This window comes from Solanum dulcamara, chromosome 11, assembly GCF_947179165.1.
Source record: "Solanum dulcamara chromosome 11, daSolDulc1.2, whole genome shotgun sequence".
Taxonomy (NCBI): domain Eukaryota; kingdom Viridiplantae; phylum Streptophyta; class Magnoliopsida; order Solanales; family Solanaceae; genus Solanum; species Solanum dulcamara.
Window position 1 is genome coordinate 61,112,764 of NC_077247.1, and position 13,170 is coordinate 61,125,933.

The 13,170-nt window shown below is 30.5% G+C and overlaps 1 protein-coding gene across 1 annotated transcript; it reads right to left on the reverse strand.

The window, feature by feature from the left end:
- Window positions 1–2,569: 2,569 nt before the first annotated feature.
- LOC129874769 (alpha-dioxygenase PIOX) lies at window positions 2,570–6,435 on the reverse strand. The gene is made up of 10 exons (XM_055950120.1): window positions 6,272–6,435; window positions 5,705–5,968; window positions 4,615–4,764; window positions 4,353–4,489; window positions 4,056–4,269; window positions 3,840–3,985; window positions 3,523–3,750; window positions 3,242–3,444; window positions 2,907–3,150; window positions 2,570–2,798 (listed from the first exon to the last, which is right to left on the reverse strand). The coding sequence occupies exons 1-10, from the start codon at window positions 6,383–6,385 to the stop codon at window positions 2,570–2,572; spliced, it is 1,929 nt and encodes a 642-aa protein (XP_055806095.1). The 5' UTR covers window positions 6,386–6,435.
- Window positions 6,436–13,170: the final 6,735 nt, after the last annotated feature.

Consider the following 13,170-nt stretch of genomic DNA (forward strand, 5'->3'; position numbering starts at 1 on the left):
AGCGTCTAAATGAGTTGAGTATTTTTACATTAAAGTATCTATTTTGAGTTTGAGTTGAGGAGTTGGAATTATATTTTAAATGTACCTAATATTTTCTACATCCATTGAGTTGAGATGGTATCGAATTTGAAGAGAAGAGTTTGATGATTGAGATAAGTCAATTTGAAAGAGGGTCCAATGAGACCAGACTGATTGAGTTTTGAAAAGAGTCCAATGAGAGTAAATGAGTTGATTTGAAACTAAGTCCTAAGAGACTAAATCAGTATTTTGAGTATCTTACTCACTTGATAGATATGAGCATATTGAGTCTTGGAAGGAGTATCGAACACCGAATTGGATAAGAGTATAGTCCATACTCGAACCAATAAACTACGTCGCCAAGTGTAGAAGGAGATTGAACCGTTAAAGTCGGATGCTTCCCATGGGATCGAACCGTTAAAGTTGGATATTTCCCATTTTATTGTCCTGACATGATAGGACTTGGTTAGATTGGATTCATGATTGGTTGATCCAGGGTATGAACGGACGTGGCAACAACGTCGGCTTGTTGTGCTATCACTCGCTCATATGGTGATAGTTGCCGGTTAGAGAAACTCCCAATTGAATGGATTGTGCTTGATATGATTGGTTTGATTGTGATTGTAGATGATTGAGTTGAATTGTATAACATTGCATAATTTAATTTGCATATTTACTGAGTTAAGTCCTTTGAGTTGATTATTGAGTTGAATGTTGAGTTGATTGTATATGATCGGATTGGATTAGGTGATATGTTGATTGGGTTGAATGGAGGGATATATGATTGGATTGGGATCGGATCGTATATGACCAGATTGAACCGATTGTATACGATTGGATTGAATCGAATGATATATGATTTGATTGAACTGTATTGTGTATGATTGGATTGGATTGCATGATGTGTGATTGGTCTTTGTATACAAATGTATTCTTACTTTAGACTTATGACGCCTTATTTAAGTCTCTCTTATCTTTCTGATTTGAGATATTTGGACCGATGTTATTCTTCCTTGAGGTATGTTTCATTCTGCCATATTACATACTCGTACATTTCATGTACTGACGTCCATTTGTACCTGCATCATTTCATGATGCAGAGACAGGTGTAAAAGATCATCAATAGGAGCATCATTGGGGATCTATTCACATTCAGCGTATTGGGGAGTCCTCCCCTACATTCGGAGGACACCGTTTATGTTATTATTGTGTCGAGTTAGCCCTTTTCATTTAGAATTGAGGTAGCCATGAACATGTCATTGGCACCAATTAGATAGTAGTGATAGAGGCTTCATAGACTAGATAGTGATGGGTCGATTGAGTATTTCTTTTCTTGAATTATTCTTGTCAAACTATTTTTAAATGACAAATATTGGAGTTGAATTGTTGGCTCATGGCCTTTATTCTTTGAGTTAGATTGATGATTTGAGTTGCCCACCAACTATTCTCCTTATTTTAAGTCTTCTGCTGATTGAATGGGTGAACGAATGTCTGATCAGGCTATGTGGTTCGCTTGGGAGCCAGAAATGATTTCTGAGTGCCGGTTACGTCTAGAATACCCTCCCGGGGCGTGACACATATACAATCAACTCAACAATAAAGTCAAAGGACTCAACTCAATAAATATGCAAATTAGAATTTAGCAATGTTTTACAATTCGACTCAAATAAAAGTTCTGCTTGGTTTGGAGAAAAAACTTGATTTAACCTATTCAGTAATTTATTTTCTCAAAATATGAAAATTCAAAAGACAAACAATGTAAGTTAACTATAAATAATGTGTCCATGTTTATAAAAATAAATAGCGAACATCTTTTATGTCCGAAACATCTCTTTCACTATAGAAATTTTTCTATGACATTTTTACCTATAAATTTTGTATGTTAAATGAATAAAATACTAGACTCTATCGTAGTAGCATAATAGAACGTTCAAATTAAGTTAGTGGACTCATGCATATATAATTTGTTTTTGATTTTCTATGTCCGATATCCACATTAAAATCCGACCAAATCTAGATTTGCTTCAAAAAATTCCACATTGGAAATAAAGCGCTCTCTAATAATAACTTGTGATGCCAAAATGAACTGGGAGTGTAAATGGGCTTAAATGAGCTAGGAGTGTAAATGGATCATATTGTTACATATAGGGATATTGTCCGTGGTTCAGTTCGATCAAATGTTTAAAATGGGCCTCAAAATTATTGGAAAATTAATCATAATTAAAATTAAAAAATTTTAAACAACAACAAACATCTTAGTTTCCGTTCAATTTAGAATTTTTTTGATTACATCTTTTTAATTAGACGCCAAATAAAAAGACTGATTTTACAAGGCAGCACAAAAATATTAAACTTCAATATAACAAAAAAAAATAAAAATAATTACAATTCTGTTATTAAGAAACAGTAGATAAAGATGAACATAATTATTATTACAAACTGAAACAGTTACGTAAAATGGCTTAATAATATAACAAGGAACCTTAAATACAGCACAATTCTTCATATATATATATATATATATATATTTCAGTTTCAATAAGTAAATGAATTAATGTTGAGGAACACGTAAGTAGAGTGGAACATGATTGTGAGGTTCTGGAGAAGAGTCCCAAACAGAGAATGCGCTGTTGGAATTCATCCATTTTTGAGTCATTTCTGGATAATGACGATCTAACACATGTTTCAAACTTTCTGTTGTATTCACCCATTCCAGTCCCTTTTTGGTGTATGTCTCCTCATTGTAATTGCTCGTGAAAAATCTGTCTGCCTCCAGCCTCCTGTCGTGTTTAGATTTAACTTTCAATCAATAATAATTCTATAAATCCACATATACTTTAATTTGCGTGCAAATTCATGACTTTTTTAGCATTTAATAATCCACCAACCTTGATGCCATGAGAAGGAATATGAAAAAGGCAGTCTCAGATATGGCAAATCCTTTAATCTTTTTTTCCGCCGACATTCCTACTAACAGATCCAATTGTTCTACATCATCACCATATACTAGATGAAGAGTTTTAATTACTTCTTCATCATCTGTCAAATCTTCCCATTTAGTGATGGGAATTTGCAACATCCTCCTACGAAATTCATTGTACCTGGCAACACTCCTTTCTCTGTCTCTATAAACTGTATAATTGATATGATTTAGGATTCAGAATTCAGTAACCATACTTCTCTTTATCGAGATTATTCTAGCTCTAGCAAAAAATAAACTTACTTTCTAGAGCTGCAAGATCAACATGACCTGGCCTGTCAGTTCCATCAATCTCTTGGGCAACAAGATCCCTCATCCATGTTGGATAATTCCAAAGCTCAAGAGCTCCACATGCTTGGTGACCCATTGAGACCATTTGCTTAGTGAACCCAATTCTAGATAAATTCTCCTGTCCTTTGCCCCCAATTAAATCTCCCATTGGGATTCTGTAATTTCATGACAACTATATTAGGTAAAATAAGTGAGCTTTATTACTTGTATATATACACTGATATACGACTTACTCATTAGTCAAAGGAAGAGATTTGTTTGGTCCAGATGTTGCATCTATATTCCTTAATTGAAGTTTATCAGGTAGAAGTTGATGCATTCGATAGACACTCGTAAATTCCTCAGTCAAGGAATAAGGCACTCCATGATTCTCTGGTTTTTTCATTCCCACTAAACCACCCAAAATTGAACCTCCAACGTGCCCAAAAGTATCTTTAAATTTCTTACCTAGCAATCCATACCTGCCAAAAAAAAAGTTTATTTAATTAGTCACACAACTAGATATAATTAGTGAGTAGGCATGACAAAATAGAAATAACTAGCTATTTACCAATTGGTCCGCATTGCTGCAACTAAGGTGTCGGTTTTGAGAAGCTCGATAGTCCAATCTATGGTGTGAACTTTTGCAATAACGGCAGAAGTCACCAGTCTTGCATGACGATACAAGTCCTCATCCTCCAATTCGGGATATTCTTTCTGCAATATTAGATATATATGAAATCTTGGATCCAACTTTGAGTAGTGATCTAATATGCATGATTAGTACCTTCAAGACATCACAAACAAGATTATGCTCTTGTACAAAGAGCGCCTGCAGTGCTAAAAGTCCAGCCCAAGTGTTGCGAACATCACCAGAGATAATTTTTCCATTTTCGTCTTGTTCCAGGAGCCCACTTTCTGATAGTTTCAATTTTCCGTCTTCAAATGTTCTCACTTTCTTCAGGATCTCTGCGTTGCTCCCATAAACAGCACTTCCATCCCTTCATGTACAATTGTACACGTACAAATTACTTAACGCCTAGTTAAATACATGTACAAAAATGTATACTATATGAAATATTACCACCAGGGGGTGCGCCTATTCAAGTGACCCGTTTTGATTTCGTAAAAGCCCGTAGGAGTTTCCTTTGATTTGTAAAACTTAAAGGACTTTAGAGGACACTCACTTGCAACTTCTTCAGGTGCCCTAAGCTCCTCAATCTGTACTCAAAATTAACGGTATAAACAAATTAAAATAGTACGCATAACGAATAATTTTTCAAATTAAGAAAAGTTTGTCATTAATTATTAAATAAAATTGGTTCGAGCACATGGGCTATATATACCTGCTGAGTGTCTTCCAAATGATCGATCCAATCATGAATCATAAATTGTATCCAAGAGGCAGCTATCATGTTAAATTGTTTTCCAGTGTCTATGAAATTTCTTCGTGCTAGAAGCTTTGTTGCCACTACCATTGGATCTGGATTCTTTAACTGCATGAATTTCATAATTTTTTACAAGGTGAAATCCAGTTTGATTTTAAAACACAACATTCATTAAAATTAGTTCTCTTGATTTGGCCTTTACATGAAAAATTAGAGGCGACAAAATCAAATCCAACCCGCTCAAGCACGTTTAAGTTTCTCTTTATTTATTAGTTTAATTAATTTCAACCCATCAAAAGTTGAGTTGATATGTAACTCAAATTGACTCATGAGAATCTTGTCAAAATATGTTTTTAAAATTTAATATGTTATATATAACCATAATGAAGAAAAAATAATAGTTTGTTAGGTACTAAAATATTTTTAACAGAACAAATAAAACAAATAAAACTTGGTAAAAATTGGATTGGATTGAGTCTCGACCCTTTTTATTCCCCATTACCTAATCCGTTTTAACACAACCTGTTTTGACCCTAGCAAATTTGGGTTGGGTTGGATCTTGACCCGTAACGACCCATCCAAATTTGACTCAATCCGCCCAATTGTCACCCCTGAGAAAAACTATAATAAATCTTAAATCAAAATTAATTTCTACTCCCTCTGTCCCAATTTATATGACACTTTTTTATCAAGTTTAAAAAATATAAAAAGCGGCAAAGGAGGTACCAATTATATTTATACCCATACTAGTGAACTAGAAATCAAATCATTATCGAGGAAAGGAGCAGCTTCGTTTCCATGCACTCTTTCTGTCATCAGAAAGGATATATATATATATATATATATATATATTATGCATTAATTATACTTTAGGAAAAATAAGAAACCTACTATGCCTCTTAATATATTATTAAAATATAACGATAGCTAGTGTAGAAAGTATTAACATGACCATCAAATAAACAACTTTATGTACATATCGACTTTGATTATAATTAATTTATAATCCCATTATTAAACTAAAGGGCAAGAAGCAGTCTTATAGTACCTTGTCATGTTGATCAATAGGCATCATATTCCTCCCAAAGAAAGAAAATTCACTGCCAGCTCCTTCATTGAAAGGGTCATTGTATTTTCCATCAGCAGTTCTATAAGGGTAATCCCCTGGATTTGATCGGACGCCGGTAGGTGTTCTACCGACGTTGATCAAATTATATTCCTGATTAAGATGCCGACGAAGTCCAAGATAAACTAGCCCCAAAAACACCGGTAGCCGATGCCACAAGTTATGCTTATCAATGACATGAACTATCTGCATGCATGCCGACCGTCACAGTTAATAAAGACGTACATAACCCTCCCCCCTCCCCAAAAAAAAAAAAATGTAAAAATTAGAAAATATTTTTCGAAAAATATATGATTTGATAGAAAGAAGAAAATATATCAAACAAGTATGAAGGCTTGGTAAACTTCGAGGATGTAGAATAAAATCCTAATACTGTGATTTTAATCGAGAATCTTTCTTTTAGCAAACACATCTTTTCATGAAAAGTTACGAGTATTGAAGTAACATGTTTTTAAGTAGGCAGAGAGATAGACTAAGTAAAAAGATTACCAGAAACGAAAGTTTGTCGCGGAGATTCATTCTGTCAAGGATTTGATGAAAATCTTTGTGGATAAAACCACGAAGAGGGGAGAACAAGAGATTATTGAGCATAACCAAAGTCATATTTCCTAGTTGATATGATAACTAAAAACAATTGTATGTAATATGATGTACTCTATACACGTTTTGGAGTACATATGCAGGCAATCCTCAATATATATAGAGATACGTAACAGATGCACAAGGCAAAAAATAATATCATGTTGGATATAGTCCTTTGACAATTCTAATGTATAGCCAAATGAACAAGATCCACTTGAAATTAAATTTGCACATACAAAATATTTTTTAAAATTTGACGTGTTGTGATCGAATTTAATGTGTCTTGCTCCAGATTTGCAATTTATATTTAATTAGATGGTTGGTTACCTATGTCATATATATGTGATTGATGAATAGCGAGTTATTCACCAGAATGTGGTGGAATGAATACGATTTTTTTATTTTTTTCGTTTGAAATTTTGAGATCAAATTGTAAATGGAGAAATTATTGATAAGTAGGAATTTTTTCTTAATACATGGGCATGTGTATCTTAATTAGTCAAGCGGGTAAATTTTGAATATCATATATTTACATTAAAAATTACAATTAGTTGAACGAATTTACTATTTACTTTTTCTAGTTGATATACATAGATTATACATTGACATTACACATTTATACACATAGTATACAACTGTGATTATTTTTATTTAAGCAATTGAATGAGCTGCAATTTAGGCTAATTTTCTTACAAAAATTGTAAAGTAATCGGACTGTGTCTGTATGGGTTGAGTCAGCAGGCAACTAGGTTAACTCAAAAACTATTTTTTACATTCATATTCAAAGTGAGAAAATCTGATTGGTTATCACATAAATATGGCAATGTCAAATGTGAACAACGACTGAATTTACGTAGTGACATACACGAAGTATTTTAAAATTGCATATGGTAACAGTTTAAAATAGTGTAACTTGGAGAAAAAAAACAATAAAATGTATAGAAATGACACATCATGTCGTGAGAATTTTGACCTTTCTAACTACCCAATCAATGTTTTTAAAATTTTAAGTGCCGCAGTTTCAACTACGCCTGGTACGTACTGATTATACTAATTAAACTATTATGCCCTCCGTTAATCGTTCATGGTAATTTTTATAAATAATTATCTCAAATTATTTGTTATTACATTTTAAAAATTTAAGATAAAATTAATTATTTTTTTTAATTTTTTCTAAGTAATAATTGTTATTAAAGACTAAGAACATCTCAATAGAGTAAATATTAATGAAGAGATATATTACATCTTAAGACGTAAATAATGTTAAAATACTTTTAAAAACTCTCTTAATTAATAATTTCTTAAGAGGCACAAAAGAGTAACACGAGAGATAATTTGAGACAGAGCGCGCTATAGTAGTACAACATTTGGTTTTTGCCCTGGTATGAAACATTGTTTTTTTATGTTAAATTCTGCGATTCTAATATTGATATATGTATAACAATATTTGCTATTCCCCATACATAAAATACATTTGTTAATTTGCTATTCCCCCAAAGAAATCACTACTAGTTCTGAATCCTTTTACATACATAAAATTATCACTTTTATTTGGTCATGAACACATTAGAATGCTTTGATACCATGTGAATGTTTGGGAGATAAAACACTATAACTAAAGTTTGATATGATAATAAATAATGAAAATAAATTGAAATAAGAATTTTACGTGGAAATTCCTCAAACATTAGCATCCTCCGTATTTTTTTCTCTCCAGTTTTTGTGTTCGTGCGTCGCTGTTCTCTCTTTTTGTTTTCGTTACATCTGATGGCATTAAGCCATCAGATTATATATATAAATATATAATTTATTTATTTTTCTTTTATTATTTTTTTTCCTTTTCCAAACTAATTATGTATTAAGATTTACAAACCCTACTAACCTATTTTAATAAATATAAGAAAAGTGGTATAGGGTATTAAATAAATTAACACTTTAGCCCATCAGTTAAATTAATTCTCTAAAATTATCCCTCAACTAATTAACCAAAGTTACCGAAAGGTCCAAAATTTTCAACTTAAATTTACGAAAAGAGTCTTCTATGAAAGGAGAAAGACTCGTTTTCAAAATTACCTAACGGGTCATTACAGTCCCTCTATTTATAATCATTACAGCTAGTATCGACACATTTTATAAATATAAACTGACTCAAAAAACGAAGATAGAACATAGCGAGATGCAAAATAGAAGACCAAAGAACTTTATTTCATTGAGTACTCGTTACTTTTTATCAGCACATATATAAATGATTATAAGACGTGGAATCGAATCCTCACCAACAAAATGAAAATTTAGATCGACAATCAACTGAGCTTCTAGAATCTCCTTTTATTATTTGGGCCTTTGGGTTTTTTGTTCCAATTTGAACCATAATCATAAATAGTGACTTATTCAACTTCATTAAACTAGTGCTAATTGAAGAATTGATTATGTATGCCACTTACAATTTTTTAAAAAATTTATGACTTTTTTATAAGAGGCCTGAAATTGTCATTTCTTCTTTTCAATTTGTAATGGCCAGAGATCCCATTTTCTCCTAATTAAATTTTTCTTTCAGAAATCAAGTAATTAGACATATATAAATGGAGTAAATTAAATTATATACAATGAAATGTCAGAAATGATAGGCGTTCGTCTTAATTTGAATGACAAACAAAAGAATTTGAATACATTGGAATCTAAAGTCTTCAATACCAATTAGAGTACAAGAATGGTCTCAAGCTTGAAGTGGAAACCAACTGACAAGTAGTCATTTAATTATCTTCTTCACAACTAGTCCTCCCATTCAAACACGTTTGGATTCCATTAATTTAACTTGCGGTGGCACAATAAGAATTTTGCTCTTACACGTATGAATTGTTTGAAATTTTCCTTGTCAAGCTTATCCAATTAGAAATTGATCCAGGAGAAATACATAGCTTATTTTTCACGAGGAAAAAACACATTGAAACATTTTAATCATATTTATATAAATAAAAGTTACATTTTAAAATACTGTATGCTTTAGGTAACGTTAAAGATTGGATGTAACGGGAAAATGATATTTACTTGTTTAAAATATCTTCGAGGGGTAAAATGGTGTTTACATTATGAATATTTTTGGCTATATGATTAAAAATAATAATAATAAACGAATCAATTAAAGAAGTACGATAAATGTATATGTTCTCACTTTAAAGAAATAGCATGTTAGGGCATAATAAATTTACCATATATTATAATCGTTAAATATGTACTTAAATTTGAGTTGTTGCTGGAGCTATTCGGATACTGGATAAAATTCTATAATCACCTTTAATATTTTAAATTTTGACTTAATAAAAGGTTGCGACTTTCATAACTTTTTTTTATCCTTTGAATGAATAAAAGATACTAAATGGAGTCAACTATGAAATGTCTATTTTCACTTTCTTAATTAGTACAACGTTTGACACTTTCAATCAATAAACAAAAAAATATTTTAGTTTTTTGTACAATCAAGTTACTAGTACGACTAGGTACTCATTTCATTTTTTTAATTTATAGAAATACTTCACATTGTAAATAAACTACTAAAATCCTAAGTTAGCTGTATTTTAAATATTAAAACTAAATAACCAGTATCTATTATAATTAGATAGTCGTCTTTAAAATCTATATATAACATAAAGCTAGATAAAAGAAAAGTGATGCGGCACCTCTCTTTGGCCAATGATCCTATTTTATTTTTTTTTTCATTTTTTTGACCTTTTTTCTTATTTTTTTCCTTATTATTTTACAAAAATGAATGTGTCAATTATTATTTCTTCATTTATTCATACTATTTAATATAAGAACTTAATTGTCTTTATTTTCATGACTTTTGATGATCATTAACTCTTAAATTATACTCCCTTTATTTTTCAAAATAATTGAATTGTTCAAAGTTCAAGATAGATGTTTGAAATTTTTTTCATATTTGCCCTTTCATTTATTGAAGTTTTATATTTTTAGGAGATAAATCACACTATTTGCAAAGTATATTTATGATTTTACAAAGGGCAATAGTGGAAAGTATGATTCAAAATATATTGAATATTTTTCTTAATATGTGCATTGCCTCACAATTCATTTAATATGGAATGGAGGAAGTATTAATAGTCATGATAATAATATTGGGAGGTGAATAGTTGATTAATTGAATTTAAAGATTCTTGAAGCTATTAAAAATAAAATAAATAGATAAATGAAGAGGTGATTTAGCACATATCTATGATTTTCTTATTTTTCACAAATTTTATTTTATTTTATATGTTGTGTATATAATTTCTCTTTATTTTGTATGAATATCTAATTGTCGTAATAAATTTATAATTTCTTTTAGGTCAAAACAGTAACATATGACTTTGTTGGAAATCTACTAACTACTGACCAAAAGTTTTCCTCTATGAAATCAATTATAAATGTATATTTATGCACACATCTTTTATCTATATTATATTTAATAAAATTATTGATATCTTATCATTTTTTATAACCGTGCAAAGCGCAGACAAATTCACTAGTATTAAAACTAAACAATAATAACCATTCTATTTAAGTCAAAGGTATATACGTGTCGAAGTGTATCCTTTTGCTGTCTGAAATAGATTACATCTACGAATGAAACGAATTGGTTCATCACTTTGGTGTAAAATATTATAATCATAAAAGTATTTTAACATTTAAATGGAGTATAAGAATTCACTTGAGAGATATTTCATTTTTTGAATTTAAATTAAGAATGCCTGTTGCATCAGTCATAGCCTCATAGGCTAGTAAGTAAATATTTTTTGGTGGACAAACTTGATATGTAGGAACACATCAAAGAATTGAAGAGTATGGGAAAATAATATGAAAGATAATATAAGGGCTATCATCACGAGTATTTAGTAGGGAAATATATAACGAAAAGTGGTTTTAAAGAATTACACTCTTTATTATACGAAATATCTTAATTATTTTATCATTAGTTATACATGTAAACAACAAATTTTTGAGCCGAGAAAAAATAAATAATCAAGATCGGAAAATCGGAATAACAAAGTGTAATATTTTACTTCAAAATGTAATGCGTGTTACAATCTTTATGATAATCGTCTGATTCTTCAAATATTATGGAATATGTCGAACTTGAATTTGATTTAGAGTCAAGGGCTTGAATAGCTTGATCTTGAATTTTCGTCTTCAAACTTAGATTTGAATTATTCGTCACGAACACTTATATGGTTATGACGAATAATAAGTATGAACAAGTAATTTGATCTAGAACTTTTTGATATTTGCCTTCGTTCTTGATCTTGAACTTGAACTTGAATTTGATTACTTGAACTTTGTAGCTTTGTAGAAAATTTGCGGCCTCTGATCCACGGACTCTCTTCTTGCTTCTTGTTCTTGAAAACTCCCCTCTGAGAATAATGAGGACCCCTATTTATAGTTGTAGGGAGTGGTTGAACTGACCAATCAGATGCCTTCGGTGAAGAGTTTCAATTTGATTGGTCGGAACATTTTACATATGCACGTGTCATTATTCTAGTGGCTCATTTAATTTGACTTGAATTGACACATAACTTTGACATGTGACATGATTTCAGTGGCTTATTAAATTTGACTTGGATTGCCACATAACTTTGACACGTGACATGATTTTAGTGGCCTATTTATTTTGACTTGGATTGCCACGTAACTTCGACACGCGTCATGATTTTAGTGGTTCATTTATTTGACTTGAATTGCCACATTATTTAAATTTTTTTCTTAAATTTAATATAGTCCAAATTAATTTACGAATTTAAATCCAATTTAATTTTAATGTTTACAATACGTTTGTACCACACCATTAACTTTATATGATGATTTCTCCTATATATTTTTTTTCCAGCAAACAACTTCAATTCAAGATTTCTCCTACACCATTTTATAGTATTTTACTCTGTTGAACTATTTAACCCAATGGGCGATTTACATTATATAGCCGTTCTCCCATAAAATAATAGTTGAAAGGTGTATTTTGTTGCATATATATGAATAATATATATAATTAGTACATATTCTTAAAATATATTTAGCTAACAACGTTAGTTATTTTTTATCGAGCCCAAATATGTTTAAGTCCCATAAAAATAAGGGATGATTACTTAAATCTCATAGTGAAAAAACTCAGTTATAATTTATCCCGACTTTTTTGGTAATTATCCGAATTTTCTTTTTTTCCAGATTTTTGATACATACGAATGACGTTAATACATCGCGATTTAATACATAAGTCTTTTTCATCATACATCACTAGTTGATACAAACCAAACATTGTAATATCAATAAAACTTATGAATCAGCTTATAACACCTAATATATAATGAACACAATAAAAAATAGCAGTAAAACTTATGTTTTACTGATACATTATGTTTTTGGTTTGTATCAATTAGTGTTGTATCATGAAAATGACTTATGTATCAAATCGTGATGTATCAGCGTCATTCGTATGTATCAGAAGAGGGAATTTTGAATTTTTTACAAATGATAGAAAATAATTGAAAATATAAAAATATAAGATGTGTAATTTGGTAATTTTTCAAAAAAAAAATGTAATAGTTGGACTAGGACCTCCAAGCTGAATTTATACTGGACGTTACTTCTTGGCCCATGAACTTAAATTCGTGGCTCAGACTACTTGGGTCATATTTTGATTTCAAAATGACAAAAATGGATCAAAATTCATAATAGTTACACAATTACCTATACTATATATATTTAGTTCCATTCAGAATTTATATATCAAGAAATATAGAGAAAATGTCTACTAGTAT

Bases quoted from the DNA above. Each gene is read 5' to 3' on its own strand.
- LOC129874769 (XM_055950120.1), bottom strand. From the start codon at position 6,385: ATGACTTTGGTTATGCTCAATAATCTCTTGTTCTCCCCTCTTCGTGGT. The intron at 4,270-4,352 runs GTAATATTTCAT...TTGTACATGAAG, and splicing joins AATAGGCGCACCCCCTGGTG to GGATGGAAGTGCTGTTTATG. The intron at 2,799-2,906 runs GTTGGTGGATTA...TAAACACGACAG, and splicing joins TTCCTTCTCATGGCATCAAG to GAGGCTGGAGGCAGACAGAT.